The sequence below is a fragment of the Gadus morhua genome, chromosome 7 (assembly GCF_902167405.1).
Source record: "Gadus morhua chromosome 7, gadMor3.0, whole genome shotgun sequence".
NCBI classification, from domain to species: domain Eukaryota; kingdom Metazoa; phylum Chordata; class Actinopteri; order Gadiformes; family Gadidae; genus Gadus; species Gadus morhua.
The window spans coordinates 19300000-19327078 of record NC_044054.1 but is presented as its reverse complement, the minus strand read 5'-3'; the positions used below and the strand labels follow the sequence as shown (position 1 = coordinate 19327078).

At 44.8% G+C, this 27079-nt stretch overlaps 3 protein-coding genes across 4 annotated transcripts; 2 read left to right on the top strand and 1 right to left on the bottom strand.

Annotated features, from left to right (window-relative positions):
- The first annotated feature begins 261 nt into the window (after positions 1 to 261).
- Positions 262 to 6778, top strand: zbtb21 (zinc finger and BTB domain containing 21). The gene is made up of 2 exons (XM_030360200.1): positions 262 to 444; positions 1791 to 6778. Exon 2 carries the CDS (start codon positions 1797 to 1799, stop codon positions 4866 to 4868), a length of 3072 nt encoding a protein of 1023 aa, XP_030216060.1. The 5' UTR covers positions 262 to 444; positions 1791 to 1796; the 3' UTR covers positions 4869 to 6778.
- A 510-nt stretch (positions 6779 to 7288) lies between these two features.
- On the bottom strand, positions 7289 to 8672 carry atg101 (autophagy related 101). The gene is made up of 2 exons (XM_030360203.1): positions 8092 to 8672; positions 7289 to 8002 (listed from the first exon to the last, which is right to left on the bottom strand). Exons 1-2 carry the CDS (start codon positions 8341 to 8343, stop codon positions 7598 to 7600), a joined length of 657 nt encoding a protein of 218 aa, XP_030216063.1. The 5' UTR covers positions 8344 to 8672; the 3' UTR covers positions 7289 to 7597.
- A 213-nt stretch (positions 8673 to 8885) lies between these two features.
- Positions 8886 to 26914, top strand: c2cd2 (C2 calcium dependent domain containing 2). Of its 2 annotated transcripts, XM_030360202.1 has the most exons (14): positions 8886 to 9798; positions 10253 to 10345; positions 11625 to 11738; positions 13582 to 13683; positions 14015 to 14131; positions 15937 to 16045; positions 17562 to 17670; positions 17989 to 18053; positions 19298 to 19413; positions 19638 to 19806; positions 21155 to 21402; positions 22211 to 22481; positions 22636 to 22675; positions 24245 to 26914. In XM_030360202.1, the coding sequence occupies exons 1-14, from the start codon at positions 9517 to 9519 to the stop codon at positions 24324 to 24326; spliced, it is 1917 nt and encodes a 638-aa protein (XP_030216062.1). In that variant the 5' UTR covers positions 8886 to 9516; the 3' UTR covers positions 24327 to 26914. The 2 variants fall into 2 exon arrangements, with proteins under 2 accessions (XP_030216062.1, XP_030216061.1); XM_030360201.1 differs by lacking the exon at positions 22636 to 22675 and having other exon boundaries at positions 8889 to 9798.
- Positions 26915 to 27079: the final 165 nt, after the last annotated feature.

The window sequence follows — 27079 nt, the reverse complement described above, 5'->3', positions numbered from 1 at the left end:
TTGGTTGCATTATGTTGCTTATTGACACTTGCAGGCAGTACACAATTCCCTAATGAACAAAGTGAAACTTTTTTCAATTACTAGGCTAAGTCACTTATAGGGGAAGAAAAATATGCAGCAAAATGCGCAAAGATCTCTAAATATGAATATATATTTAGTTGTACTTCTAATTAATGCTAAATAGAGTGTTATTGACGCGCATCATTGATTTAACCTGTTTCTTTAACATTTCTCGAAACATTATGTTGTTGGCCACGCCCTTAGTGTTTAGACAGCCTATCAAAGAAAGGCGCACGTGACGAGCGTTCTTTGCGATGACCTCATCCCTGGAGTGGGATGACGTCAAATTCAAGATGGATGGAATCACGACCAACTCGTTTTCTACAGAATTCTATCCATAGTCTTGGCTTTAATGCTCAGTGGGAACAGAAGTAGTCCAAGAGGGTAAGTTAAGGCAGCCAAAACTTACATTAGCGAGGTAATTAGCTATCTATACATAGTTCTGGCATAGTTGTTGTTAGAAACGTTTTCCTGACGTAACTCGATGAGAGATTCTGGTGATCTAAACCTCACCAGCTACTGCCCTGTTCCCAGTATAGCCTGCGACAGCGCTGATCCATGCTCGGAGTGAATATAGTCCATGCCTGCTATCTCACAGCTTGGAATGCTGTTTTTTATTTGGGGATTAGCGTTCATTGGAAAGCATTTCTGATACAACTTTTTTTCTCATGTAAAACATTGTTTGAGAGAAACACTTTAAGCCTTCGTTGTGTCTTGAGTGTATTGTGTGTTAAGATACAATCGGTGATCTACCTATGTTGCCCACATGTTTAATAGCCGACGCGCCATTACTTGAATGAAGTGAAATAGCATCAAGAATTCGGCCACGTCTCATAGGCGCTCCTCCACAATAATGTAACGGGCGATAATGTCTCCGTTTCTATATCAGGGACAGTTACTTACACGGACGAAATAACCGGCAACTCATTTATGTTTTCACACAATGAAGGCACATTTTATCACTGTCTGTTTGCTAGTTGTATGCCTAATATCTTCAACACAATCATGATGTAATGCCTGTAGAACCGAACCCTTCTGCGCATGTGTTGTTAGGTGCGCTGTTCTCAACATGAATAAACAAGCTGCGTATCCAGGATAGGAGGTTTTGTTTGTTATTAAAACTATTGTCATTCAGTGGGAAATAATAGCACCTTGATAAATCGGGATTTGTGGTCATGTTTCGATTGGTCAATTTAAATAAAATCCCATTAATGCATATTTGACATAGCAGAGACCATACATTTTTGACTGTCATGCTTTAAAACACGTTATGTTGGTACATGTTCCCGAGGCTGAAAACCGAGCTGTAAAGTTAAAATAGAAACATAACTGTTTTGTTTACTTAAAGAATAGCTTTTTAAAAGAAATGTTATATGCTCTTAATAACAAAACAAATAATGTATTAGTATTATAATAAATTAAATATGAAAGTCATGAAACTTTAAGGGGGGTTAACAACAATTTGGTAATGATTGCAAAGATGAAATCCTTTAAATTAGTCATTGTGTTCGATTAAGATGATTTCTAGATGCATTAATGGCCACCTTCGCAATATATATATATATATATATTTTTTTTTTTTTACTTTCATCCAAATGTACATGATATTTTGTGTTGTCACTATTTTACATGTGTTGATGGTTATTTACGTAGTTTTCTATTGGATATTACAGATTTATTTCATATTGACACTCCTGCATTAAGATCCAATTGTTTTGCTTTGCGTCCAGGAGACAATGGAGACCCTAGTGCATTACAACAACCCCTTCCACGGGCCTTCTGTGTTGGGGGTGCTCAACGAGCAGCGCCTGAGCGGCCAGATGTGTGACACGGTGCTGGTGGTGGGGGACCAGAGGTACCAGGCCCACCGGAGTGTCCTGGCAGCCAGCAGTGAGTATTTCCAGTCTCTGTTCACACGGACGGAAGCGGATGCGCCGAAGGTGGTCCACCTGGATTTCTGTGAAGCGGATGCCTTTGAGATAGTGCTGAACTACATGTATTCCTCCTCGCTCTTTGTGGACAAGGGAAGCCTGGCAGCCATACAGGAGCTGGGCTACAGCTTAGGAATCCCCTTCCTGACCAACATCGCGTCCACAAGGCCTCACGTGTCCTATTGTGTCTCCAGAAAGAGGCTTTCCTTCTCAGAGGAGGATGAGACCGACAGTCAGACAAGGAGCGTCATTGTGTGTCGGACTCGCAGTGACCGGAAAGCCACACAGAGGCCGCCATCGCCCAGATCCTCTCAGCAAGAAGCGCCTCAGCCTCCCACGCATAATCCTCAACCTGTCAATTCAAAGGCAATAGGAACAAGTGACGATGCCGAGCGCAAGCCCGTCTTTCCATACAGTTCCATACTGAAAGGCAACCCATCGCTGTCCACCATGATCAGGCCGCAGCTCACATCCTCTGTGTCTTTCAGCGACGTGGAAGTCCAGCATATTAGGTCCCAGCCCGGCTGCGAGATGGGCATTAAAGACGAGGATCCCGTTTACCACGGCCGAAGTGCTTATCAAGGTCAGCCGGGTGAACACAGCCAGACCATCGACCGAAGCGGGCCACTCATCAAAAGCCTCCTGCGTCGATCGTTGTCCATGGACAGCCCCGTTCCAGTGTTCTCACCGACGCTTGAGCTGCATGGCCGCGAACAGTCCGTCGTCAAATTGGTGTCGAAGGCGACGGGGACGGATACGTCCGTCCTCAACGGCAGTTCCAAAACATCTTCGTCCCCGCTCGTTCTCAGGACAAAGTACCCCAGCGTGTATGACAAACACGCCACTCAGGTAGACGAAGGGGTCTGCGTGAAGGCCGAGCCCGGCAGCCCTCTGGGGGACCCCCTGGAGATTATTCGGATCACCATCGGAGACACGTTGCCGGTAAACCTAAAACATTTCCAACCAAATATTGAACAGGGGCCGAGGACGGGCTTTGATAACTTCGGTAAGAGAAAGGGGAGGGCAGACAATAGGAGATATCCCTTCAAAAAGACCAGAGGGTTGAATGAACATTATCCCTCTGAAAACATCGCCGTGGCCGATGACATCATGGCAGAGGGGATGGCACCGTCGAATCCCAGCCTAGACCGTAATGACAATGATGTAGTCAATGATAATGTTAGTGAGCCACGTCAGGGTAAGCTTTTCAAATGCTGGAACTGTTTGAAAGTGTTCAGATCCAAAGCCGGGCTGCATCGCCACGTCAACATGTATCACAACCCCGAGAAGCCGTATGCATGCGAAATCTGCCATAAGCGCTTCCACACAAACTTTAAGGTGTGGACGCACTGCCAAACCCAGCACGGAGTGGTGCAGAACCCAGCCTCGTCCTCCAGCTCCTCCATGCTCGACGAGAAGTTCCAGAAGAGACTGATTGACATGGTGCGAGAGAGGGAAATAAAGAAAGCGCTGCTTTGGAAGCTCAAGAGGAATAAACAAAGCCTACAGTCTCCTAAACTGACCAAAAACCGGCCAAGGACCAAATTCACCTGTCCCTATTGTGGGAAAGTGTTTCTGTTCCAGTCACAGTACAAACAGCATCTGAGGACCCACCCCGACGAAAATGATGAGGGGAACGCATCGAGCAACCGGGACCTTTATCAGGAACAGGACGCCCCCGTCCCAGAGAAGGCGGACCACCTGCCCGCCAACGTGTACGCCTGTAGACTCTGCAACGTCAAGCTGTCGTCCCTTTCGGAGCAGGGCGACCACGAGCGAGGCTGCCGCCACGCCACCGTGTGCCCGTACTGCGGCCTGCGCTTCTCCAGCACGGCTGTCAAGAAGGAGCACGAGGCTCACTGCAAGTACAAGAAGCTGACCTGTCTGGAGTGCATGCGCACCTTCAAGTCGTCCTTCAGCATATGGCGCCACCAGGTGGAGGTCCACAATCAGAACATGATGACGGTGAAGGATCAGCTGAACCTCAAGCCGCAGGACGCCGAGGGGGACGAGGACGAAGAGGGGCCCGACGTGCTGGGACACGGCCAGTACGGCCACGACCACATGCCGACGGGCAGTTCGGGAGAGGACGTGGACTACGGCCGCCACTCGTCGGGCCCGCCCGTCTACGACTCGGAGGACTCTTCGTCCTACGTGCCCGAGGACCTGAGCATGGGACCCCACGGCAAGCTGGTCGTCAAGGAGGAGCCCATGGAGGAGGCGGTGTGCGAACGGGAAATCATGGACGCCGATGACGACAACAACGGCGCCACGGAGGAAGCGGGCGTCTGGCCGTGCGAGAAATGCGGCAACCTTTTCAGCTCTCACAAAGACCTGGAGCGCCACCAGGAGCTGCTGTGTCACATCAAGCCCTTCATCTGTCACCTCTGCAACAAAGCCTTCAGGACAAACTTTCGCCTTTGGAGCCACTTCCAGTCCCACATGTCCACCGGAGATGACGCCGGGGCCAAAGAGGTCGACAGACGCCCGTCATCGCCCTCCCCGTCCCCGCCCCTGACGCCTCAAACAACCTCTGAGCATCCTGGCCCAGCGGCCCTTGCGGCCAAGCCAGCCCAGACCGTGCCTGTAGCCGCAGCGATCGCGGAAGCGCCCAGCAGCCCGGAGCCGGGCAGCTCGTCAGAATGCAAGGGCAAGAATCCGGAAATGGAAAGACAACAAGGCAGTCCCAGCCCTCTGTCGAGATCCAACAGCGTGGAGCAGTCGTCTGGCACTCAGGATCCTGACACTCTGTTCTACCATGCGCCCACTCTCTCCGCCCTGACATTTAAAAGGCAGTATATGTGTAAACTCTGTCACAGGACATTCAAGACAGCGTTCAGTCTCTGGAGCCACGAGCAGAGTCACGGCCATCTGTAGGCCTCACAAAGAGAGTGCACTTTTACCCGGCCCCCCCTACCCCCCTGACAGACGCTACCTAATATTGATGTAACACACCTCTGCTTACACGCGTCAGCTTAAGAAAGGAAGACTTTGAATGTATAGCCTACTCGCTTGCCTCCATGTCATGTATTCAAGTGGTCATTAGAGGTGTAATGGGTAATGTGTGCAATGAAACGCTATTTTAGATCTCACTAAATGAGATGGTTGGATGGTTTGCATATTGTTACTTTAAACTAGTTTGCTCATTTAGCATTTTCTTCACTGGTTAACTTCTGGTGCTTTGTTTTTCTCAAATGTTTTTTTTGTTGGCATAAGTAAAACATAAGATTAGGCTAGTGCTTTTGTATAGATCTATTGGGTCTGTAGATGTATTTCTCATGGTGGCCTCAGCAAACATGTAATAAGTATGCACTTTGTTACTAATCACTGTCCGTCTGTCACACATAAGGAGTGTGAACCCAAGGACATGTGCACATTTCCAAGATGCATTATATTGTTTTTAGATCGGTGGGGAGCTGCAGAATTGGATGGTATGAATGATGGGTAATTTCATCTTTCACTTATTCTAAATGCATATCGTCTATTCGTTGATAAATACCAATTGATGGCACATGCATAGATAAGGTTTACGAGCCATGGAATTAACCAAGGTTCATGCAGAAAGAAATATATTCCGAAATAGTCAAAGGTTTGAGGATCACAATATATAGCCATAGTTCATTTTAGAGAATTAAATTATAATTCCCCACATATTCTTCACTACAGTACTGTCATGGCCCATTATTAATGAAACTTAAGATATTATTTATTTATTTTGACTTCTGAGCAATTACGAAGATTCTTGATACACCTTAGCAAAACTAAGAGTCCTAGTTCCTGTTAAATTATATTCTTACAATGTTTTTGAGGCCTTAAACATTTTCTCGATTTCGATCATGTAGAAGCACAAGTTAGGTTTCAGATCAAAATATTGACTCAGGCAATTCAAATTTACTGAAGACAAAAGTGGAAGGTAAAGGAAACAATCTTTCTCAATCTCTGTTTGACTCATAATTGAAAAGTATTATTTGATTGTATTCTGATTCCCCGGAAATTACTTTTCTCTGCCACCTCCATAAAACCCTAATCTTACCAACACAAGAGAGAGAGAGGTCAGTAGAACTGACAGCACACATGGCTTGAGGTATTTATGTTACACATCTAACAATCAAAGTCAAAGTCAAAGTGTGTATATTGTTGCATGTACCAAATTGCTTCAGCACAGCAAAATTCTTACGACTTGGCAAGCATCATTCATCTACGCAATCAAATACATTATTTAATTGAAAACAAAAAAAACACTCCTGTCATGACGAAGGGTTGTGTTTTGACCTGCCAAAGCCTAAACATATCCTGAACGGGTTGTGGCTTAACGACTTTATATTTATTCAGAAAAGGTGGATCTGCCCAAAAATGGAATTTGGATTCCAAGTCAAACCGAAAACAATGTTGTACAATGTGCTACAATGGGTACTCCAAAGACATGGTCTAACAAAATAGAAATCACCCGCGTCTATATTCTTCTTCAGATATTCTGTATTGATTATAGTGCTCTTAATTTTATCAAGAAACTTTATATAAATATATCTATATATGAAAGATTTCAAAGAATATCTAGATTATAATATTGTGTATATGGCAGTGTTTGTATTTTTCGATTTTGTACCTATTTTGTTAGTATATAAAACATTATCTTTCTAGTATTATTGTGCTATTACTGCAATAATTAATATTTGTATTAGTATTGGTTGCATTATTGTTGCTTATTGACTCGCAGCAGTTTTGTGTTTAGGATTTTCTACAGTTTTGTGCTTCATTTCTGTAATAAAGAATAATAATCCAGTATGTTTTACTTGTAATCTAGGCAATTTTGAGATATTAAGTAGATACTCTACACATTTGGTTGTGTATTTATATTATAACAAAAGTCTATAAATACTTTGCATGTCCATGATATCTGCCCTTGAAATAATGTTTTTATGAGATTTCCATAATAATAGGGGATTCCTGATAAGTTTTTATTTTGGTCAGATGTTTTTCAAGGTTTTCCACCTAAGGGCACTTATTCAAGTGGAAAATATAGTGGTACATTTAGGAAGGACCGGTTTCATCTGGGAAATGATAGACTGGAAATCCTGTGTACTTCATCTGTGAGGTCACTGAAAATATGCTGAGAGGAAGTTTTCCCTTAGATGAGGATATCCTCTTGCATGCTAAAAGTTAGGTTGTTCTTATGCAAAATTTCACATGACCTCATGATTTGAGGTCACAAAGCCTTATATTACAGATCGATCTTCCCTTGGTTGGAAATACATTATCCATATAAATTAAAATACAAAGCAAAATCACTTGTCAAATATGGATCGCAGTAATCAGTGTTTATTTTCAGGAATTTACACAATCTTTATACAATATATTATGACAACATTTCCTAATTGGTTCTACTTCAAAAAGGTGCATGGCTTAAACAAAGGTTATTGTAGATAAATCAGGGAGATGAATGTAACCTTGCAACAAAAAACGTAAGCTACAGGTAGACGGAAAACTCAATGTTGAACATGGAACAGCTGCTATTCTAATACAGAGACACATTTGTCAGAGATCAAAAGATGCAGCTTCAAAGGTCGCCAATTAGGCCCATATATGTCTTTGACTGGGGTTTTCTTTCACAGCGCCAGTGTGTCTTTGATAAGCCGCCTCATGGTTGTGCTTACAGACGTGCCCAGCGTGTCAGTGATCTGAAAGGTGATTTTGTAAAGGTAGGGCTGGACGTCCTTGAGGCTGGTGTCAAACACGTTGTCCACTTCGGATTGGGTTGGCATTTTTGGCAGGTATTCGTGGCGGTTGATGACCTCAACGACGTTGATCACCTTCTCACCAAGCTTCTCCCCCACTTTCTCCCGACAGATCTGCCTCTCTTGCTCATTGGCCAGGTGGACAACGTTCACCTTTATGCTCCACACCTCCCAGGGAATGCACTCGTCAGAAAATGGCCAGCGGGACTTTTTCTTCTGGTAGAACTCCAGTGATATGCGTCCCATGCCATCGCTGCCCGTGTTTCCCAAGGCATCCTGAAATGTTGAAAATAAAATCAAGCCAAGTTAGTTGAAAGGTCGAATTGGTAGGCTAGCCAAATCCATTTTCACATATGCCTGCTTACCTTAAATTCGGTCACAGCCTTACTGATCACCCTGTCAAGTTCATCCGATGACACTCTGACAAAGGTGAAATCAATGAAATCGCAGTCAATGTCTTGGGTACCAACGGTGCCGATGGAGTAAGTTCCTTCCTTTTTGTAGTGAAATTTTCCAGTGCTGCGGTGCAAAAGGATAGTGTGAAGCAGAGCAAGCATTGCTTCTTCCACCTGTCTTGACTCCACCGTCAACTCAAGCACTTCCGAACGGCAATTCATTGTCAGCAACTTTATATTGCCATTGACTGATTATTTAAGGTTGGCAGTATTCTGCGTTTTCCCTAAATACTGAACGGACAAAACACGGTTTGTTTACCTCTGTGAATAGGCGTGGCCTATGGGTACCGCGTTGTTGTTTTGTAACGTTTACCTCGTTGACAAGCTACATCAACCCACTCTATCATACGTTACAGCATGTATTCGATGGTTGAAAATCAACGCTTAACGAAGCATAGAACAAAATAATAACACCAGCGAGGCGAGTGTCTCCATTACTCCGCGCATAAAACGATGACGACACTCTACGGGAAACGGAGTAGATCAAAATTAACATTTGGGTGCAGTCCAGTCGCGATCGACATTCGATACGTTTAACTGAAAAACGAACCAAATTAAGTACAACAAATATTTTTACAGAGTAAAAAAATTTCTCGGTGGACACAACTATCGGTATAATATTTAAGGACAAATACCTTTCCAATGCCAGTAAATAACGCTTTGGCGTTCCCTTTAAGTGGGCCGCGGTGGGTTGTGGGAAACACAGTTAGTGCCACATATCCGTTTCAGAGGAAGGCGAGTTTACGATCTCACGATAGAATAGAAGCCGAGCACCAAACCTGCACTGGGGACTTCTAGGGGCTCTCCATCAAATGGTTTCCCTTTCTGGCTTCCCGTTTCCTTGGATAGCTGAATCTGGACATAGTCGTGAGCATTGGAATGTTTTCCGGTTGAGGAACTTTGATTAAGCTGATTTGTAAAATGTATAGTAGATGGTTAAACGCTGTCTAGCTTTGTTAGCTAAGCTAACAACTAAATTCCAGTCACATATACACGGTTAGTAAGTAGCCTGTAGGTGCAATTCCTGAGCTCCGGTTTTTTCCCCCCCAAGTATTTTTTTTTGCAGGTTTCGGTTGCTCTCTAACAGACTGGAATAATATGTGATGTTCATGGAGCTCGTTACGGGCACCTTACAGTTACAGTACCATAACATGGGAAAAAATACTTCTAACTTTTTGGGAGCGCATGTTTTTAGCTGTCAGTCAGTGAATGGGGAACACACAGGATGAGACGAACTGCCCTCATCGACGATGTCGCTCACCTTCTTAGGAAAGTACTGTAGGATGCCAGGTCATTTATCATAAGCGTGTTGCGCTACGGACCATTTCCCCAAGCATGTCTGACACGGAGAGCTCCGGTTTTTTTTTTGGCTTGGGAGATCCAATGTGGCTCTGCATGGTCACACTTTTTATTGCATCGTTGGTTACGTTACTGTTGTACCTAGTGCAATATGTCCAACACGGTTATCTAGCGAACGTACCGAGACCGGCGCAAATCAATGCGTCAAAGGAGGAAGCGGACGCACTGTTGGAATGGATGCTGTCATTGCAAAGCTGGAAAAGTCAATGGAAAGAAGCTTGGTGCAGGGCGCTAAACAACGAGTCACGGAGGTCTGGGGTATGTGGACCTGTGCAAATAGGTGCTCTGCGTATGTCGTTCTGAGCTCTGCAAGAATAACCACAATATTGTCACTACTATCCCCTTTACTGCTGAAGACTGAATTCAGTCCAAGTTACAATATCCGCGTAATATGCCATTTTAAATGTTGCATATCTTTTCAAAACCCTAGTTGGTTGGTTGGTGTCATGCATGTGTATCTCTGGAATGATGTAAAGATCCAGAAATGTTGAGTCCACTCGCATATGTCGTCTCCTAGTACTTTGGTATTCTTGTAGTGTAGTGATTGCAAAGTAGCTTTACGTTTTCTTTATTTTGTAAATGTTACATCCTAGGCTTGTGACCTTTTTTATGATTGGACGAACAAACTCTAATGGCATTTACTGTTATTTAAAATGTTGCCCATGCATCATTGCTCCTGACTGCAGTATGTTTGCCAATCATTGCCTCCCAGGGTAATTTGTTGTCATTTGACGAGGATGGCCTCCATTCATCCGACCTGGTGGTCAGTCAAGTCTGTAGCTTCCAGAAGTCTTCTGGACACAAGGTAAGCTTACCCTATTTTCTTAAGGTTTAAGTTAGCTTTGTTATGTATGTAGTACTTAATACAGCCTTGTTGGTGGTATTTCAATGCTTTTATTCGATTGATGTTGATCATTTATGAGCCACTATCCTTCATCAAATAATGCAGAAGGTCGGAGGAGATTTCTGGATCAATTGAGCCATTGTTGAATGCCAGTGCCACGTTCCCCTCCTCCTTCCAGGCCCACATAATGTTAGCATTTGTTTTTCAAGGACAGTTTTGTCCTTGTTAACATTAAGCATGTTTATAAAGGCAACCACTCATGGCTGATGGTTTCAGTTTCTTCCTGTATGCATGCTTTTGTAATATCATGGCTCCTGAAGGTAATCTACACCTATTGTTCGATAATGAATTGGGATTATTTTATTTGCAGTTTCCTTTTGTTGGAGGTTACTGGTTGTTGCTTTTTTCACATTTTATCAAGACAGTAAATCCTAATCAAAACCACATGCGAGGATACATATTGGAGTAAGCTCAGTTCTCAGTTAATACATTTTAATTTTTTTCCGTTTATGGAGGCCACAGTTGTAAATTGCAGTTTCATTGAGAATTATATTATATCTATAATAATCTAGATATTTCAATCCATTCGATGTTTATGTTGGTACATGGAATTTAATGTAAGGCTTCAATGTGGAAGGTTGAACTTTTTCTTTTACATGACTTATTCAGACACAGAGAACATGACGGTAGGCTGACAGCTTTACAGTTGTGGCTGCCGGATTGTTGCACGAAATCAGGCTTGTTTTACTTGCTGAGTTAATGTGGTTTATGATGTAACCTGAATTCAGACACCTGGGGCTTTGTTATTAGTTAAATGGGGTTTAATAAGTAGCAATCCTCTAGACTCTTGTGTGTATCAAGTATTCTGGATTGTTGTCCAAAACAGCACTCGTGAGAAGAGGAAATATCACCTGACACCTACTTTGTATGCTCCAAAATGCACGCTTATGCAACCCCACCACAGGCAAAATTGTTGGTCTTTTTTGTATAGATACAATATCATCTCCTTGAATAGAAACAAAATTAACAGTGTCCCTTTTGAGGTATTGTTATGTATTATCATGTACTGTCGGAAAGCGTACTGGGTAAGACTACATATCTTTCCTTTTTTTGTATGGCTTGAAATAACCCTTATCAGCCAAATCATGTTTACATTGCTAAACGATTCATGTTGACATGGGCCTCTCGTGTAGCTAGGTAGGAGAAGCGTTGTTCTTAAAGGCCTTGTTTCGTTCGACAGACCGCTCGCTGCAAGCTGGTGGGGGACAAGCTTCAGTTCAGCCTCAATACAAAGTCCCCGTCCTCGGCAGAACCACGCCCATACACCGTTGAGATCGCTCCCCTCCAGATACAGGTAAATACACCACCAACCATCCATTTAGCAGCCTGCACGCGCGCTCATTTGGGTCTTTAACGTCATGGCTCCTAAACAGAGGGTCACCTTAACAGCGGGGCTGGGCCACTCCGAAGTCACTGGGAGCTTGTTTTAATTGGTGGGGCTGTGCTGTTGCTGCTACTACTGCTGCTGCTGATTCATTGAACAGTGGCAATCTCGTCTTGTTTCACTGTTGGCAGGAGAAAAAACATAAAAATGCTTGCCGTAGGCAAATGCCCGTAAGAGCTCCATTTAGATTGCTGCCAGACCCATAAAGAGGGCTTTTGGCAAAGGATGGCTTTGCTCGCCTGTTCTGTCCTTTTACCGAAATAAATCGTTAAATCATGTAAACGTAAGAGCTGAGGTTACTCTCTGAATATCCGACATGCTACTGGGCAGGTGTTGTCTTGATCATCCAGCTTTAAATGGCTCAAGCATCGTATTGCTGATTTCAGGGTTCAAGTACCGTGTGACCAAAAACAATGATGTCATGTATAACCTATGTGCTTCTTTTCAAAAACGTTTGATTCAGACCTGCATTTGAATCTAGTCCTCATGAAGGGCACGCGTAGCAGGTGTCCAAGTTGAATGACAGCTATTTATAAGCCAATAAGGGGCTTGCTGGCCCGGCCGTGGGCCTAATCTCCCTGTGCTGTAAATACAAAGGCAGTGAGCCGCTTGAAGGCTCAGGTCTGGTTTGGGAACGGGCCTTTCTTGTTTTAGCTGTTGATTGATTGGTGAAAGCCTTCCATGGAGTGCTTTCCCCCTCTGTCTGGAGCATTCAACGCGCCCATCCACCTTTTTACTCCTGAGCATCCGTGATCACCCCAGAGGTTCCAGTTTGTTAGGCTCTGACTCATGCCCCTGCTAGAACAGTCCTGGCCGGTGCAGGGGGTGGTGTCCCAGGCCTGTGCCTGTGAACCCTGAACCCCTGCTGTTATTCCACGTGAATAATGAACACACACACACAATGAGGGCGGCCAGCCGCTCTCGCTCTCACTTTGTTTTCAAACAGCGTTGTGCCGTGCTACTGTATCGCGTCATGAGGCCTCGCTGCACGGGATGCTAATAACACAGACATTCCTGCTAACCGCGCACATTTTCTACTTTGAACCGGAACAAACCAGAGTATGGCCTCCGCCGTATGTTATGGCTTTAAGGGTATGATCTCACTAGAACTAAACTTAGATGTAACTTCTCTAGTAGATATTTGACCAAGCCCAGCCGCCCAGTGTAGGGCCATCCGGGTCGTTATTTTATATCCATGTAGGCATTCTGCATTGGGATCTGATGAGGCCTTTGTTTGGTAGCACAGAGGCGACTGTAGTACACTGGCGGTGGAATCCAGGCATGCTGGCGCAGGAGGTGTGTGTTTGTGTGTGCTTGTGTGTGGAGGAATTCTGTTGCTGGATTTGTTTCACAACCAATTGTGGCCAATAAATAATTCCCTTTTTGTTTCGCTTCGTCCATAGAGGTGGTTCATTGTTCATCAGTTCCCTTAATGCGTTGTTGTTGCTCCGGCCAACAGTATGTCTTTCTTCGGAAAGGAGTTGAGAGGTTTCTAAGCCTGCTGGATTTCATTGTCAATGTTTTTTATGCCTTTTCCCAGTGGTATCATTTCATGGTCTTATTGTGAGAGAGCCAAATCTGGGCTTTTCAGGACATCAAATGTGGAATGAAAAAGTAATGCGTGACAATAATGACCTTAATGTGAAAGAATCCAGCATGCGGTTGGTTTCACCCTTCACCTGAATCCTTTTGAGTAAAGAACCATAGTAATGACCCTGACCCTGCGCATGTTGTGTGCTTCGTGTTGCCCCAGCTGGACCTTGACCTCCAGGAGGCCGGTGAGCAGGTCAAGGTGGGATGGGGCGTGTCCTACATGGACACCCGGGACCTACGGCTCACCCCGAGCCTCACTCAGGTAACGCTGCGCTGAGCACCGTGACTGTAGTGCGACTATAGGAACGCTTTGAAGCCAAGTGGGTCAGGTGGTTATTGTAGCGGCGGAGGTGTTCGACTCTCAGCCGAGAGGTACCGGGTTCGATCCCCACATGTCCGCCCCCTCACCTGTGGACGTCCTTGAGCAAGAAGTCTCCTTGTGTCTGAATTGACGGTTTGGAGCATAGAGACCGAATATGAGTCCAACGAATAGCGACCAAACCGTTCTTCAGCCTTTCCTTTTGAATGCAGTTTACCTACATGTGTATCACCACAGCACACGTGGCACAGACATGTTCTCCTCTCCTCTTCAGGACAACGGCACGTCCCCTGGCGTTGGCGAGCTGAAGGACCGGATCAGGAGGCTGCTGTGTGCCGCACGGCCCTCCGTGTCGCTGAGCTGCAGGCCCGCTCAGCTCCCGGGGCTCAAGGTGAGCCCAGCCACCAGCGAGCCACCAGGTCTGAAGCCCAGCCTGTGACCCGCGGCTATGGGTCCATGAAAGGGCGATGCCTGGCCTGCGTATTTTTATTTTTATTTTTTTATAACTGTGGCCAATCTGCCCTGTACTCTTAGAGCTTCACATTATTGCGCCAACATGTGAGGGAACAGCCCTGCCCGTTGGGAACAGCCCTGCCCGTTTGGAGCCATTGGGGCTGGGTGTCTCGCTCAGGGACATTTTGCCCCGGGGATGCAAGCTGTTGATATCTCTCTGATGTCTCCGAAGCATGACTTTCAAATGTTGAGTCTTCCTGATTATATCGTTCCGAAGTTGTGTCTGTGTTGGAACCATCATTATAGTTTCCAAGCCGTTCATATCTGGTGATTCACACTCTGACATACGTAGTTTTTCGAAGGGGGTAATGACAAACTGCACACGTCTGTAATCTATGTGTGCATTGCATAAATAAAGCCCTTGTCTATCGAAGGCGTTTGCAGCCCTGGGCCGTAATTACAGTCAAAACAAACAGGGCACAATGAGTGTGTTTGTCATTCAGATTCAGCTGTCAATAGCCCTGCGTCGCCTGCGCCGTCAGCCATGTTTACCTGGCTGGACTAATAAGCGTGTTGCTTGCTACTCCGTTTAGTGGGCTGGGTTTTACATTTGTCTGAATGCTGTTGGGCTGAGCCCCTATATTTGAATACCCGGATATTCGTTTGTTAGGTATGTATTTGAATCAATTCAATATTCTAATAATGTCCGCCTGCTACGTTTACAGGCAGTGAAAGAGACTCCCTATGAAGGGATTTCTTTCTTTATATTTTCTTCCCAGAATATTCAGAAAGGGATGGGCGTGAGGAATCGAGTACTCGAGTACTCCTCGTTACAAATGAACTCGGTTGGTTGACAGGCAAACTCGAGTTTGCATTTTCTGTGTGGCACCACTGGCGTGTGCCGTGCACAAAGCAAATCAAATGTATCAAATTTCTGTGCTGCGCCATGTGTGCACAACGTCAGATTTCAAAAAGTTAAGAGTTGGCGGTTAGAGCAAAGCGCAGCGAAGTATTGAAATACTTTAGAGAAATAGATCATAAGGTGAAATGTCAAATATGCCAAGCGAAATTGAGCTACCAGAGTACCACAAGTACTATGCGCCAACATATGCTCCTGAAACACAACGGTGAGTTCGGGAAAGCAGACCCGCAGCAACCAAGTGTCGGTTATTTTCACCGCCGCAAGACGCAGCTGTAATCCGAGTATTTTTTTTAGTTCATTTGCTGCCGTTTTATTTGCAGCTTTAAATTATTTGCAATGGTTAGGCTACTTGTTTCCTTTTTTCTTCCTTTTTTTACGTTACAGGCCTTTGTTCGAAGTGATTTAAATTGTGAGACGCATATTTATTTTTTCAAGGAAAATGTGTTTTGAACGTTTGCCAAAATAAATAATGAATACTCTGATAACTCTTGACCTGATTTGATTGAGAATAAGCATTACATGTTTGGTTGGTAATATTGCCGTTCATCATTAGGCCAATTCCTGCTGCAGATGCGTTGCATTCTAAAAATAGATTCGTTTTAAACGAGTACTCGATTGATCCTCGAGGAATTCATTCGATCACTCGAGTTTGGAATTTACTACTCGTGCCCATCCCTAACCAATATCCAATGCATCCTACCTTTTTACGGTGTTTGGTTTGGACAATGACCGCAGCCGTGCCCGGATGAAGAAGTAGAGGTTTATCATCCGTGTTGGCGGTCACATGACCTCCTCTTCCCTGTTGTGTTTCTGGAAAGCAGGAGTCATGCAGCAAGGTGTTGTCCCCCCCCAAACCACCACGGGCACACGAATGGAAGCTGCTGGTCAAGAACTTCCGGGTCACTCTACATCAGGACGGAGCATCTGCAGGTAGGGCCCGTTTGTTTTTGTTTTTGTGGGCTTTTGTGTTTTATTTTGTGTCCAAGTGTTTCTTTTGACATGTTTATCCCAGTGACTGCTGACTCACTTTGACTTGCATTATTATTTTATTGGTCTGTAGATGTACAAACATATCACATGACTTACAGAACACCTCTTGCTCTATTTGGAGTTTCTAGAAGACGCCTCTTCAAAGCCTTGACACTTAAAGTTAAAGCTCAACCTTTACTTGTGATGTGGGCCTAACACCCAGGTTACATAAGTTTAATATTGAGTTATCATGTGATTTTCTGTTGATTAACTAGTAACTAATATGTCTCCCCCCCGGGGGGTATATTCACTCATAACATTGCACAAGTTTACATATTTGCTCACTCACCACAGCTTTCTGCATGAAATGGACATTATACACACTTCCCCTCGAGTAAGACCAATTATTTTGATTCCGACAAAAAATATCACAAACAACAACAAACTCCATTCCATCTTGTGCTTATGAATAGGCAAGCATGTCTACGTAGTCCCGCATTTAATTACTTTTGATGAAGGATTTGGATTCGGATATTTTTTTTGCAATTGCATTCCCGCAACTTTTATCGCAGAAAACCCACAAAAAGCACTGCATATTTCTCCGGAAATTACGTTTTCTTTTGGGCATGACAATCGCGGAAAAAAGCTGAATCCTGAAAGGCTGACCAAGCGAAGCCATGTACTCTAAAAGGAAGAAGACAATCACCCTGATGGGGATGTTATTGATGAGCTCTACCTCCTGGCCCGGCACCAGGGGCTGAGTCTTCCTCACAGCGACTCCTTCCTGTGTTCCGGTCCTTGCTCACATCTCTCTCAGCAGAACGGATGCCTGGGCCCACTTTGCCCAAAGAGATACTTGGCTCTCGGTTGCTAAACCCCCCCCCCCCCCGTCTGACATAAATGATCACCTTCTACCGAGGCAAGCAAATTGTTCAATCGTTCAGAACAGGGCGGTTGGCCGTCCCGGTAAATCGTTGTATAATTCACGGTCCCGGATACGCTTTTGGCTGACCTCACCCTTTTCCAAACGACATGCAAGTGGTCGCAGCGATTTGTGATGTCCCCCTGCATAAGCGGTTTGACCGGAGATCTGCTGCTGAAGACCATTAACTGCTCCTCCTTATGTCATCGTGACCTGCCCTAGTTTTGTCCTGAGAGCTGGCGGGGGTTATTTATTTATTTATAGATGGGATCGGTCTGTGTCTGGGGGGATCTTTTGTTGCTGAATTGCTACATAGCTCATGGATTCGTGGAACAGTCTGAACGTTTTAAAAGGGACGTTCAAGCTTGTGTCATCAGTTGACTTCCTTCCCTTCTCTCCCCTCCCTCCATTTCATGATTCCCCTTGTTTATCTACCTAACTCGTCCTTTATTCCTACAGGTCCCTGTGACATGATTTTACCCTGCGTGTTTCCTGTGAAGCGACGGAGAGAAGCCCTTTGTTTTAATACGTGGTCTGTGTCTGTGGTATCCGCAGGCAGCATGAATCCTGTGTGCGTCATGCAGATGGACGACCCTCCACAAAGGTTCTCTACCTCGGTCCAGAAGAACTCCACCTCGCCCTCCTGGGACCAGCCTTTCATATTGTAGGTCCACCTCTATAGTATTGTACTACGGAATAGTATAGAAAAATAATCCTAATCACTCAAGGTGCTTTGACATTCACTCAGTAAAGACTGTTAAAACCCCCACAATTAAAAGCAGTGGATCAATCAAAGGCAGGGATACATTTACAAGGGCAGTCCATCCATCAATCGATCTACACGTCTATTATTGTTATATTTATAGCATTCGTCGATAACTGCAACATCATGCGGCTTACTGAAATTGTATTTACATTTGTATTATTTTCTTCATAATCTTGACTACATCCCGTCCGTCTCTCTTCTCTCTGTCTGACTTAGTGAGCTGAATGGGCGTTCGAAAGAGCTCAACATCCAGCTACTGAATGATGGGCAACCTCAAGAGGGTAAGACGGAATTTCTGTCTGTGTGTCTGTCTTGCATGAGACAGAGTGGCGCTTAGCATCCGTTGTTAATTCTACAGGCTGCGTCAAACGGCCGAACCACTAGTGTATGAGTAGCCGTGGATGAATAGCAGTCTACTCTTATACAAATAATAGTAATGCATTCGATTTTAAAGCCTCTCTCTGACTGAAGGACTTATGGGAACCCCAGAGTAACTGAACACAATCAGTATTAAATGACTGCAGTAATGTTTCACAAAGTCAGTAGGCCTGGATTACTCTTACTGTTGCTCTGCGTTTAGTAGGAAAACCAATGGATTGTATAATGTAGTGGACGTTTTTGTCATGATGAGTTGGTATATTTGTCCCAAGGCTTGGGTTACATTTGGTGTTCCTCTCTCATTAGCATCCGGTCGGATTGCGCAAAAAGTCTCCGGTGGCTTTAATGTCCCATCGAGGCCGTTGCTTGGTCAGATGAGCCAGCTCAGCCTGGGAGATGGAATTGAGCCGTTCACACTCCCCAGGGCCCATATCATCATCACAAACCCTTTTTATTGAGAAAGTGCAGCTCTGCAAATGAACAGGTGCAGGGCAAAGTAGGCCAAAATCTGTTCACCAACTGAAGTCATCTTCCTTTAAGTTCCTCCTACAAAAGTTTGAAACCCTGGTAAAGCCACTTGCCTTGTAGCACAAGTGCTGACTGTGTACACACAGGTGTACATCCCCTTTCTTCAGATGCTGCGGATGCATAAAGAACTATAATCTGTTAACACATTTTGCTATCTGTGTGTGTAACCTTAAGATTGCAGACACACTGTTGTGTAGACTTGACGCCAAGTAACTCATTGTAAGAGGTCTGATCATAAATCAGAGGTGTTTGCACTGCAGTAACCGTCATATATCTGTCCTGATGTCAGATCTTTCATTGGCATGACAATTGTCACCTCAGCCAAATTGCAAATCTATAATCACTTTATTTACATAGGGCATTTGTTTAACAAGTCCTGAATTGGTCAACAAAGATTGTTGCTAGAGGGTTGGTTGTTAAATGACACCCATAATTGCCATGCGATGGCCATACTAGTTGGCAGCCTATTGAGGCTGTTGGATAGTGAGGGTAAACAGTGGCGTATCCACCCTGTCCTATAATCCTACTTTAACCGCAGTTCTTGCTGCTCAGTTTCTATGGGTTTCAGTGGGATCTGAGTGTGCGATCGGACTGAAAAATGTGCTGCTTGTGTTTCCAGATTCTTTACTAGGTCAGGTGTCTGTGCCTTTCCATCTGGCCAAGATGCAACCCAAAGGACAGCAAACATTTGCACTCATGACCAAAGACCAAGTGACTGGATCACTGACTACTGAGGTAAATTGACGTGCAATGATTAATCACGATGCGCTTCTTACCTGACATGTCATGTGAATAAAGTTATTGTGCATGTTCATCACATATATTCGTTTTCTGTATATTTTTATTTTCTATGTGGGGCAATTATCCCCAACCGTTGAACTCTTGCTTCGTATTTCCATAATAACCATGAAGTGATGTATAAGCAGGTTATTAATAACCGACCCTCCTTTCTGTTCCAGTTTACCTACCTGGAGCCCAGCGAGGTGCGCACCTGGCTGCCCCCCACCCCGGCACCCACCAAGCGGGTGGAGATGGACCGCACGGTGATGCCCTGCGGCACGGTGGTCACCACCATCACGGCGGTGAAGAGCAAGCCGGGCCGAGCGCTCTCCACCTCCATCAGCACAGGTACATGTTCGCCAGGTCCATCGCAGTAGCCTGAGGCCCAGAGATTAGCCTGCAGGTTAACCTATGTGGGGGAAAGTAGGCAGCAAATGACTCCAACGAGATTAATCTCCAAGTTTAGAGCCGCACCTCGAGCCATTTCGACCAATTTTATTTGTGAACGTTTGTTAAGGGTTTCCGTGGTTTGCAGTAATTTGTGCTCCCCGACTCGTATTATAAAGAAGTGATGGTGCGGCCGCCCGTTATTAGCTGGTGGGAGTTTAGTCGCAGGTGTTAGTTTCCACCTCATCCGTCTCGAGGCTTGAATGCTCAACATTGAGATTTGCTAATCCACTCTTGCTCTAGTGTTGGCCTGCATAACACTTATTTGACTGAATCCTTTGTCCAAAGTAAATTCATAAATGAAGATGCAACCCAAAAAGTTCATGACTCATTGGAGCACATACAATTCCAATGCACTACAGGTTCAAATAAGCTTACTGCTGTAAGTGCTACAATATAGAAACAAGAGATGGGGAGAGTTGTTCCTTTCTTTTGTATTCATTTAGCATCACGGGCCAGGACGCCGTCAGAAAAGATTAGTTTTCATCCTGCGGCAGAAGATCGGTGGGGTCTCAGCTGTACTGATGTCAGTGGGGGGCTCGTTCCAACGTTGTGCAGCCAGGACAGCAGACATCATAATTTAGTTGAGTGGCTGATGGGTTCCTAATTAGTCAGGGAGTAGCATGTCACGGAGTGTAGCGGACATTCCCAGCATACATTCAGTTACGCTGGAAGTTAGATTTTGGTCTGCATGTAAACAAAGTATTACAGATCTGTAGATATTGTTTTTGCAATGCGACGTCTACCAATCACTTCAAACTAGATTTTCCACATACCTTTATAAACACGTTCATGCTGTTTTTATAGGTCACTTCGATGCCGGTACATTATGCCGAGGTCTGTTCATGCTTGGCTCCTGATGGAACTCGCTGGTGCATTGCATTCATGACACGGTTGCTGCTATGCATTCTTTGTTGAATGCTATTTATGCAATCGCTGATAAACATGACTTGGCAGAAAAAGCTCTTAGATTCCCTCTCACTAGGACAAAAAAATGACTTGTCTTCTCAAAGCGTTTAATCAAAACGACATGTTTTCCTAAAAATAAGAGCGGCAAAGAATACCAACTCCTATCTTTGGATGACATGGCCCATATGCTTGGGGGGACACCGGGAAAGTTGGCGAAAAGCGATTACAGTTTCTGTCACGCGGTAGAAGTGAAACATAATCACGCCAAAAAGTCACCGTCACTGCAGGGGTTACAGTGTCAAACCGCACAGGAAGTCATTCCATTCTCCGTCCCCCTCAGAGTCCACCCAGAAGGCCACGCCCACAAAGTCCAAGCTGTCGGAGCGCCGCGTCTCTGAACTGCCGGTGGCGGGGTCGGCGGGCGCCATGGTGAACAAGACGCTGTCGTCGTCGGACACGGAGCTGCTCATGCTCAACGGCACGGACCCGGTGGCGGAGGCCGCCATCCGCCAGCTGCACCAGTCCGCCAAGCAGAAGCTCAAGTCCCCGGTCAAGAAGAGCACCATCATCATATCCGGCATCACCAAGGTAACGGGGTCGGGCCCGGCGGGGGGGTGGTACTTAAAATGTAATAGCGGTTGTTTGAGTCTTCGGCTCGCTCCCTACGGGTCAAACAGCTCTTCAGGAGCTACGCTTTGAACCGGAGTCTCTGGGTTTATGTTGCGAACAATAAGAATTCAGCACTTTTGTCTGCTGGTAAAAATAACCAACATAACTTCGCAGCCATGACCATGTCATATTATATAAGGCATGGCTCTCCACTGAAGCAGCTTTTCATCAATCAGTGACAGCCATGGTGTACAAACGGATTGTGGAATGGATCGTGATATAACCCAGGACGGGTTATAGAGAGTCTCTGTGGACTTCTAAACCACTCCATTCACACAGAGTTGCTGAGTTTATGAGTCAACAGGGTTAGATCAGGCCAAATAGTTGCCGGTTTTCCCCCCTTGTGTTGTCCAACGAGGACATGCAGCAGCACTTTCAGGGCTGGTTGTGGCATGACTCCTTTTACTAGGAAGAGCTTGGTCATAATCTTTTATGTGCTGCAGAACAAATGACAATGGGTTGGTTACTTTCCACAGCCTTTTCCACCTCAGAAGTGTCTTTCACTGAACATTAATTTATCCACTTTTTATAGTTTTTAGGATTAAATATACATTTTCTATATTCTGTGCCACCAGCCTTTCACTGTGCTCATACTGTATAGTCGTTTTACGTAAGGAAATTACAAAAAGTGTATTTATCCTTCACAGTTTATATTTTACATAGAAATCAAAGGCCCGTAAAACCATTTGTTTCCTAAAGCTCTGCTGGCCTCTCTCCCCCCCCCCAGGCCCCCCTGTCCCAGGACGACGAGCTGGCCCTGATGGCGGACTACGCCGCCGCCATGGACGCCTCCATGTCTGAGGGCAGCTCCAGCCAGGACATGACGATCGCCATCGCCTCTGGCTCCAGCAGCCCTCCACCTCTGTCAGAGGCTCAGGCGCCCGGCCCCGGTGCACTGGGGCGCCCCCCGCAGGACTGGGAGAGCCAGGCGGGCGACGAGATGGAGAACCTGTCCCTATCGATGTGTGTGTCTGAGGCCAGCTGCAAGAAGAGCAGAGGTGAACCACGGAGGGACTGCGTTCGCCTGAGGTTTTGGGTTGGTGGTTGGGGTGGGGGGATGTATGCATGGTGTTATTGACCTGGTCTTGGTGTACCTCTAATGCTCGTCAAACCTTGCTTCTTTGATGTTTTTTTTCTACCATGCCATCTTAGAGGAAAACGGCGCTACTAAGCAGCCATTTTGCCCAGACCAGTAAGTTACTTTGTAGATTAGAAAACATGTGTGTGCGAGAGAGTATGAAAGAACCTTTTGTGGTGACATGAAATGATTGCTCTGTATCGGCACTGACACATTGGAGCGGGGCTGAACAATGTAGACATGATATGAACATGATTTGGATTATTCATTTAACAATGTCATTTCCTGTCTTGTCAAGTTCATATGGATCTTGACATTGTTGAGGATTAAATTGTAGGTAGTTTGTCATATGCCTCGTCATGCAGTTTCTAAACATGGCGAGTTACTGCTAAAAGTAAATTAAAATGTACCTTTTTTTTTTTTTTTCATAAATTGTTCAGCCCTGGCTAGTAGGCTCTCTAGTATGTAGAAAGTAGATGATAGTTAGTAGGTAGAATATGATACTCTGGTGTTTTTTTATTCACACATTTCATTTTAATTTGAAGGACAAGCAACACTCTTCTACTTGTTTGTGCACTATGATATGGTTTCATGAATGAAATCATGGCATGGATTCATACAATCACATACAGATGAAAGATTTGACTTTAATTGGGATTTAATGCATGTGAATTTGTGCACAAGTATATTTCTCAGAAATTATATTGAATTGTATAGTATGGGGTATTACTTAAACTTTTGTACATAAGCGAACACTAGTTTACATAATCCCTTTTAAAGTGAACCCCTTGTTTCAGCTCAAATTCGAAAACCCAGATGTATAAGTATGTGTTTTGGGCTTAGAGTTGTAGAAAGGAGGGGGGCGTGTTTTCTCATGGATTGACCAATTTCAACTTTTTTAAGCTCTTTTAGTACCTTATTTGTGTATGATCTTAATAAGGAGCGAATATAAGTTGTGAATGAAATGTGGCATACACAGCGGTGTTATACCATAAGGGTCCGAGAAGCTAAACCCTCTCTCGGACTCGGACATCAACACATGGAGTTTCAACCATCCATACACCTCGCCAAGGGTGTCCCTTCAACGTCACAATTACAAAGCAACTTGAGTTCGGAGCAGAGTAGAAAGTTCATAAATTGGAGACTGACAAAGGATTTTACACCTGTTTTCTCAAAGTGAAGATGTTATAGCAGTGACAAACAGCCAAGATATACTGCTATGCCACCCACGTCTCAAAAGAAAAAACGGCCTCTTAAGGTACTCCAGATTTCTATACAACATGACATTAAAAGGCCAACCATCATCAATGGCATGCATCTGTGGATGTAGGGGAATATTCTGTGGGACATTTCTAACGGGGTAACACAAAATGAATCACCAAAGATCTATGGTGATAATGAATGGACAGTCAGACAACAATGGCCTTTCAATTACGGCTACCGTAAACAGGCATACAAGTCGGGCTGTTATCCCCTGAAAGGTTTGTTACCAATTCCATTGATTCTGAAGACCAGCTTCAGGTCTTGTGGGATTCAGTCTTGACCTAGATTAAGCTTCAACTCACATAAACACAGCACCAAACAAAAGGCAACCGTTCCCCCGAGGATGTGAACAACCTTTACTGGTCTCCCTCTCTCTGCAAGCGTCACCATTAACCAATTCTCCCTTCCTTCGGGACGCAGGAAGCTTCCTCCAGAAGAGCGCCAAGCTGTTCTTCCGCCGGCGGCACCAGCGCAAGGAGCCGGGGATGAGCCAGTCCCATAACGACCTGGTGTACCTGGAGCAGCCGGCGGCGGTGGACCGCGCCCGCCACACCGCCACGCTCAGCCGCATGCGCAGCAAGCTGCTCCCCAAGCACAAGAGCAAAGCCAACGGTTCTACCTCGCCGCCGGGGGGGCCTACGCAGTGACCCCCCCCCCCCCACACACAGTCCATGCCCGCTACAGCACCGCTACTCCAAAGCCCACCGCAACTTTACAGCCCCCCCTCCCCCCGTTCACTATCAGCGCCTCAACCTTGACCTCCCCTACCCCTCCCCGCTCTGTGCGCTCCACGCGCCGGGATAGAGATGTGTTTTTGAACATAGCGGACATGAATATTTTGGAAATTAATGCGATCGCTTACGTCGACGTCCGTCGACGGATGACGGAGGGCGTGTCTGGCATATGGCAACAGAGCCGACGGAACAGATTGTCCCAAAATAAATTTTGAGAGCGCCCCTTGCAAAGTCAATGAGATCCGTCGACGGACGTATACAGTGTGAACGCGGTGTTATTAAGCATCCCACCCCCCCCACCACCAATCCACTCCACCCTGCTGAAGTACCCTTCCTAAACCCAGCCTTGTGGACATGGCGTAAAGAGAGACAGACAGGCGATGCATGGTTTGGTCGACCCCGTCTTGCGAAGAGGGTCTTGAGATTCATGGAAATGCAGAAGCGTAGTCTTATGCATGTTTGATTTTATTTGGACCGTATGCAACGACGACAAGTCATCTTTTAGCAGTTCAGCGGCCTTGTGCCACGCAAAATGGCGGATGTGCACGTCTTCACTGTGTACCCTACTGACTCCGGAGGGTTGAAATAATTGTGATTCTCACGGGCGTCAGGCTATTGTAGGCCAGTGACGAGGAGCGGGTATGATTTGCACATCAGCCATGACTTTTTTTTTTGTCATTCATGAACTTGATGTACGAGTGCAATGGTGAAAGAGACTCTTATTAGTTGGAAATGTTTTGCTCATATTCACCTAGTGATTTTATGTGTAAATGGGGCATAAAGGGAGACCGTTGACTCGTTCTTTTATTGCAAGATAAGGAAAAAATTATCGTAATGAAATAATCTCAAACACTAGTTGTGTTGGCATTTTATGAAATAAGGAATTCAAGTACATGAATATCAGATTGTACTGCTTGATTGTTAATGTGGCAAATTCCATATGTGATACAATATAAGAACATTTTTAAAAGATGATAACTATTGAAACCTGAGCAGCAAGGACTAATATTAAACCTTTATCCGAATTCATAATTATTCATTAATTATTCATGGGCATGGTCTAAGATATTTTGCTATATTGATGAGTCGTAAAAGTCACCCAAGAACTTTAATACAAAAAAAAAAGCGTAATTGCGATGAAATTGTTACTGTTTCTTACTGTGGGGAATATTGCAGTGTGTCTGTCATTGTCATTTGAATGTTTTATTTCTTATTTGCGGTGTTTTCAAAATGGTTATCCACTTCTTTAGTCTTCCAGGATGCTCTCTCGGACACTACTCTTGTAGATGGGTTTTTCGGTGTGTCAAAGGGAACCAAACAGGCCAGAATGGAGACTTTGACACTACTGTTAAGCCATACAAATTGCAGTGCTTGTTAATGAAACCGGTTCTGTGCTCATTTGGATTGTGTATATTTCCATTGATTTGAAATGTCAATTTCTTTGAATATGTGTTTTTCTTTCTTTATAAAACAATTGTATCGTGGCTTTGAACGAGCATCGATAGTGAAAACCTTTTTTTGGTAACAGTTGAACGGTTTTTTGTTTTGATTGTTTTTAACCCAGCTAATGAATGTATTAGTTTCGTGGACATCTCGTCGAACGATGTTCTTCAAGAAAATCTGTTACTTCTAACTACTGTCCGTCCCGTTTTCTCCAACGGGACCACACGTTTGACTGGGAGCGACGGCCTATGCGCCACAACAGACAAAAGCGGGATGCTCCTCGATGTCAAAAGGATGTTCCGCTCGGTTCAATTCAGGGGAAGCTGGAGCTCACCCCTCCGTGCCCGAGCTCTATGGACACTGTATGGACTGGACCTGAATTGACGCGTTTGATCGGCCAGCGCTCTTTCCTCACAATCTGAGACTTCTTATTAAGAAGGCCGGGAACATAATCAGAAACCTGACTCAGACTGATAACGTCTGCCTGCCAGGACGTTGTGGCCAAAATGTGCCTGTCGTTCAAGGTGGCCTATTCCGCAGACATGTTTGTTTTCCTTTTTTCTTATCGTACCAAGAGAGGCATTTACAAGGGACTGCTGCCCAACCAAAGCAAATCCTCTACAGTGTGGGTGTACTTTTTTTTTTGTTACTAAACTAAGGTCCTAATTTATAGCAAAGTAGCGGGGTGATTAAGATTATGCTATTACCAACATTAAGGATTAAAGAATGGAGAAATAAATGGGTTGCTTTATACATGCAAACTTTCATTGTCCCTTAGGAAATGGCAGCCTGTAAGCTATGCAATTGTAATACATTCAAGCAATGAGCTTTTATGTGATTAATAAACTTCCTTCCCATAATTAACATGTTATTGTATTGTATTTATATTCAGCAATAAACATTGACTCAAGAACCTGTTTCACTTGCAGTGCTTATCACAGATCACACATGATTCCCTGTTAATTACCATATATAGGTCTACCGACCATTCTTTTTTGTTTGGTTTTAACTAAGCCATAACAAACTATGGCTTCGTCAGGATAAACTGAAATCCCAACTACTTGCAAAAGGTTTTGTA

Coding starts and splice junctions, on each gene's coding strand:
- atg101 (XM_030360203.1), bottom strand. CDS start 8,343: ATGAATTGCCGTTCGGAAGTGCTTGAGTTGACGGTGGAGTCAAGACAG. Junction 8,003..8,091: donor AGGCTGTGACCGAATTTAAG/GTAAGCAGGCAT, acceptor TCAACATTTCAG/GATGCCTTGGGAAACACGGG.
- zbtb21 (XM_030360200.1), top strand. CDS start 1,797: ATGGAGACCCTAGTGCATTACAACAACCCCTTCCACGGGCCTTCTGTG.
- c2cd2 (XM_030360201.1), top strand. CDS start 9,517: ATGTCTGACACGGAGAGCTCCGGTTTTTTTTTTGGCTTGGGAGATCCA. Junction 13,684..14,014: donor TCACCCCGAGCCTCACTCAG/GTAACGCTGCGC, acceptor TCTCCTCTTCAG/GACAACGGCACGTCCCCTGG. Junction 19,414..19,637: donor CTGGATCACTGACTACTGAG/GTAAATTGACGT, acceptor TTTCTGTTCCAG/TTTACCTACCTGGAGCCCAG.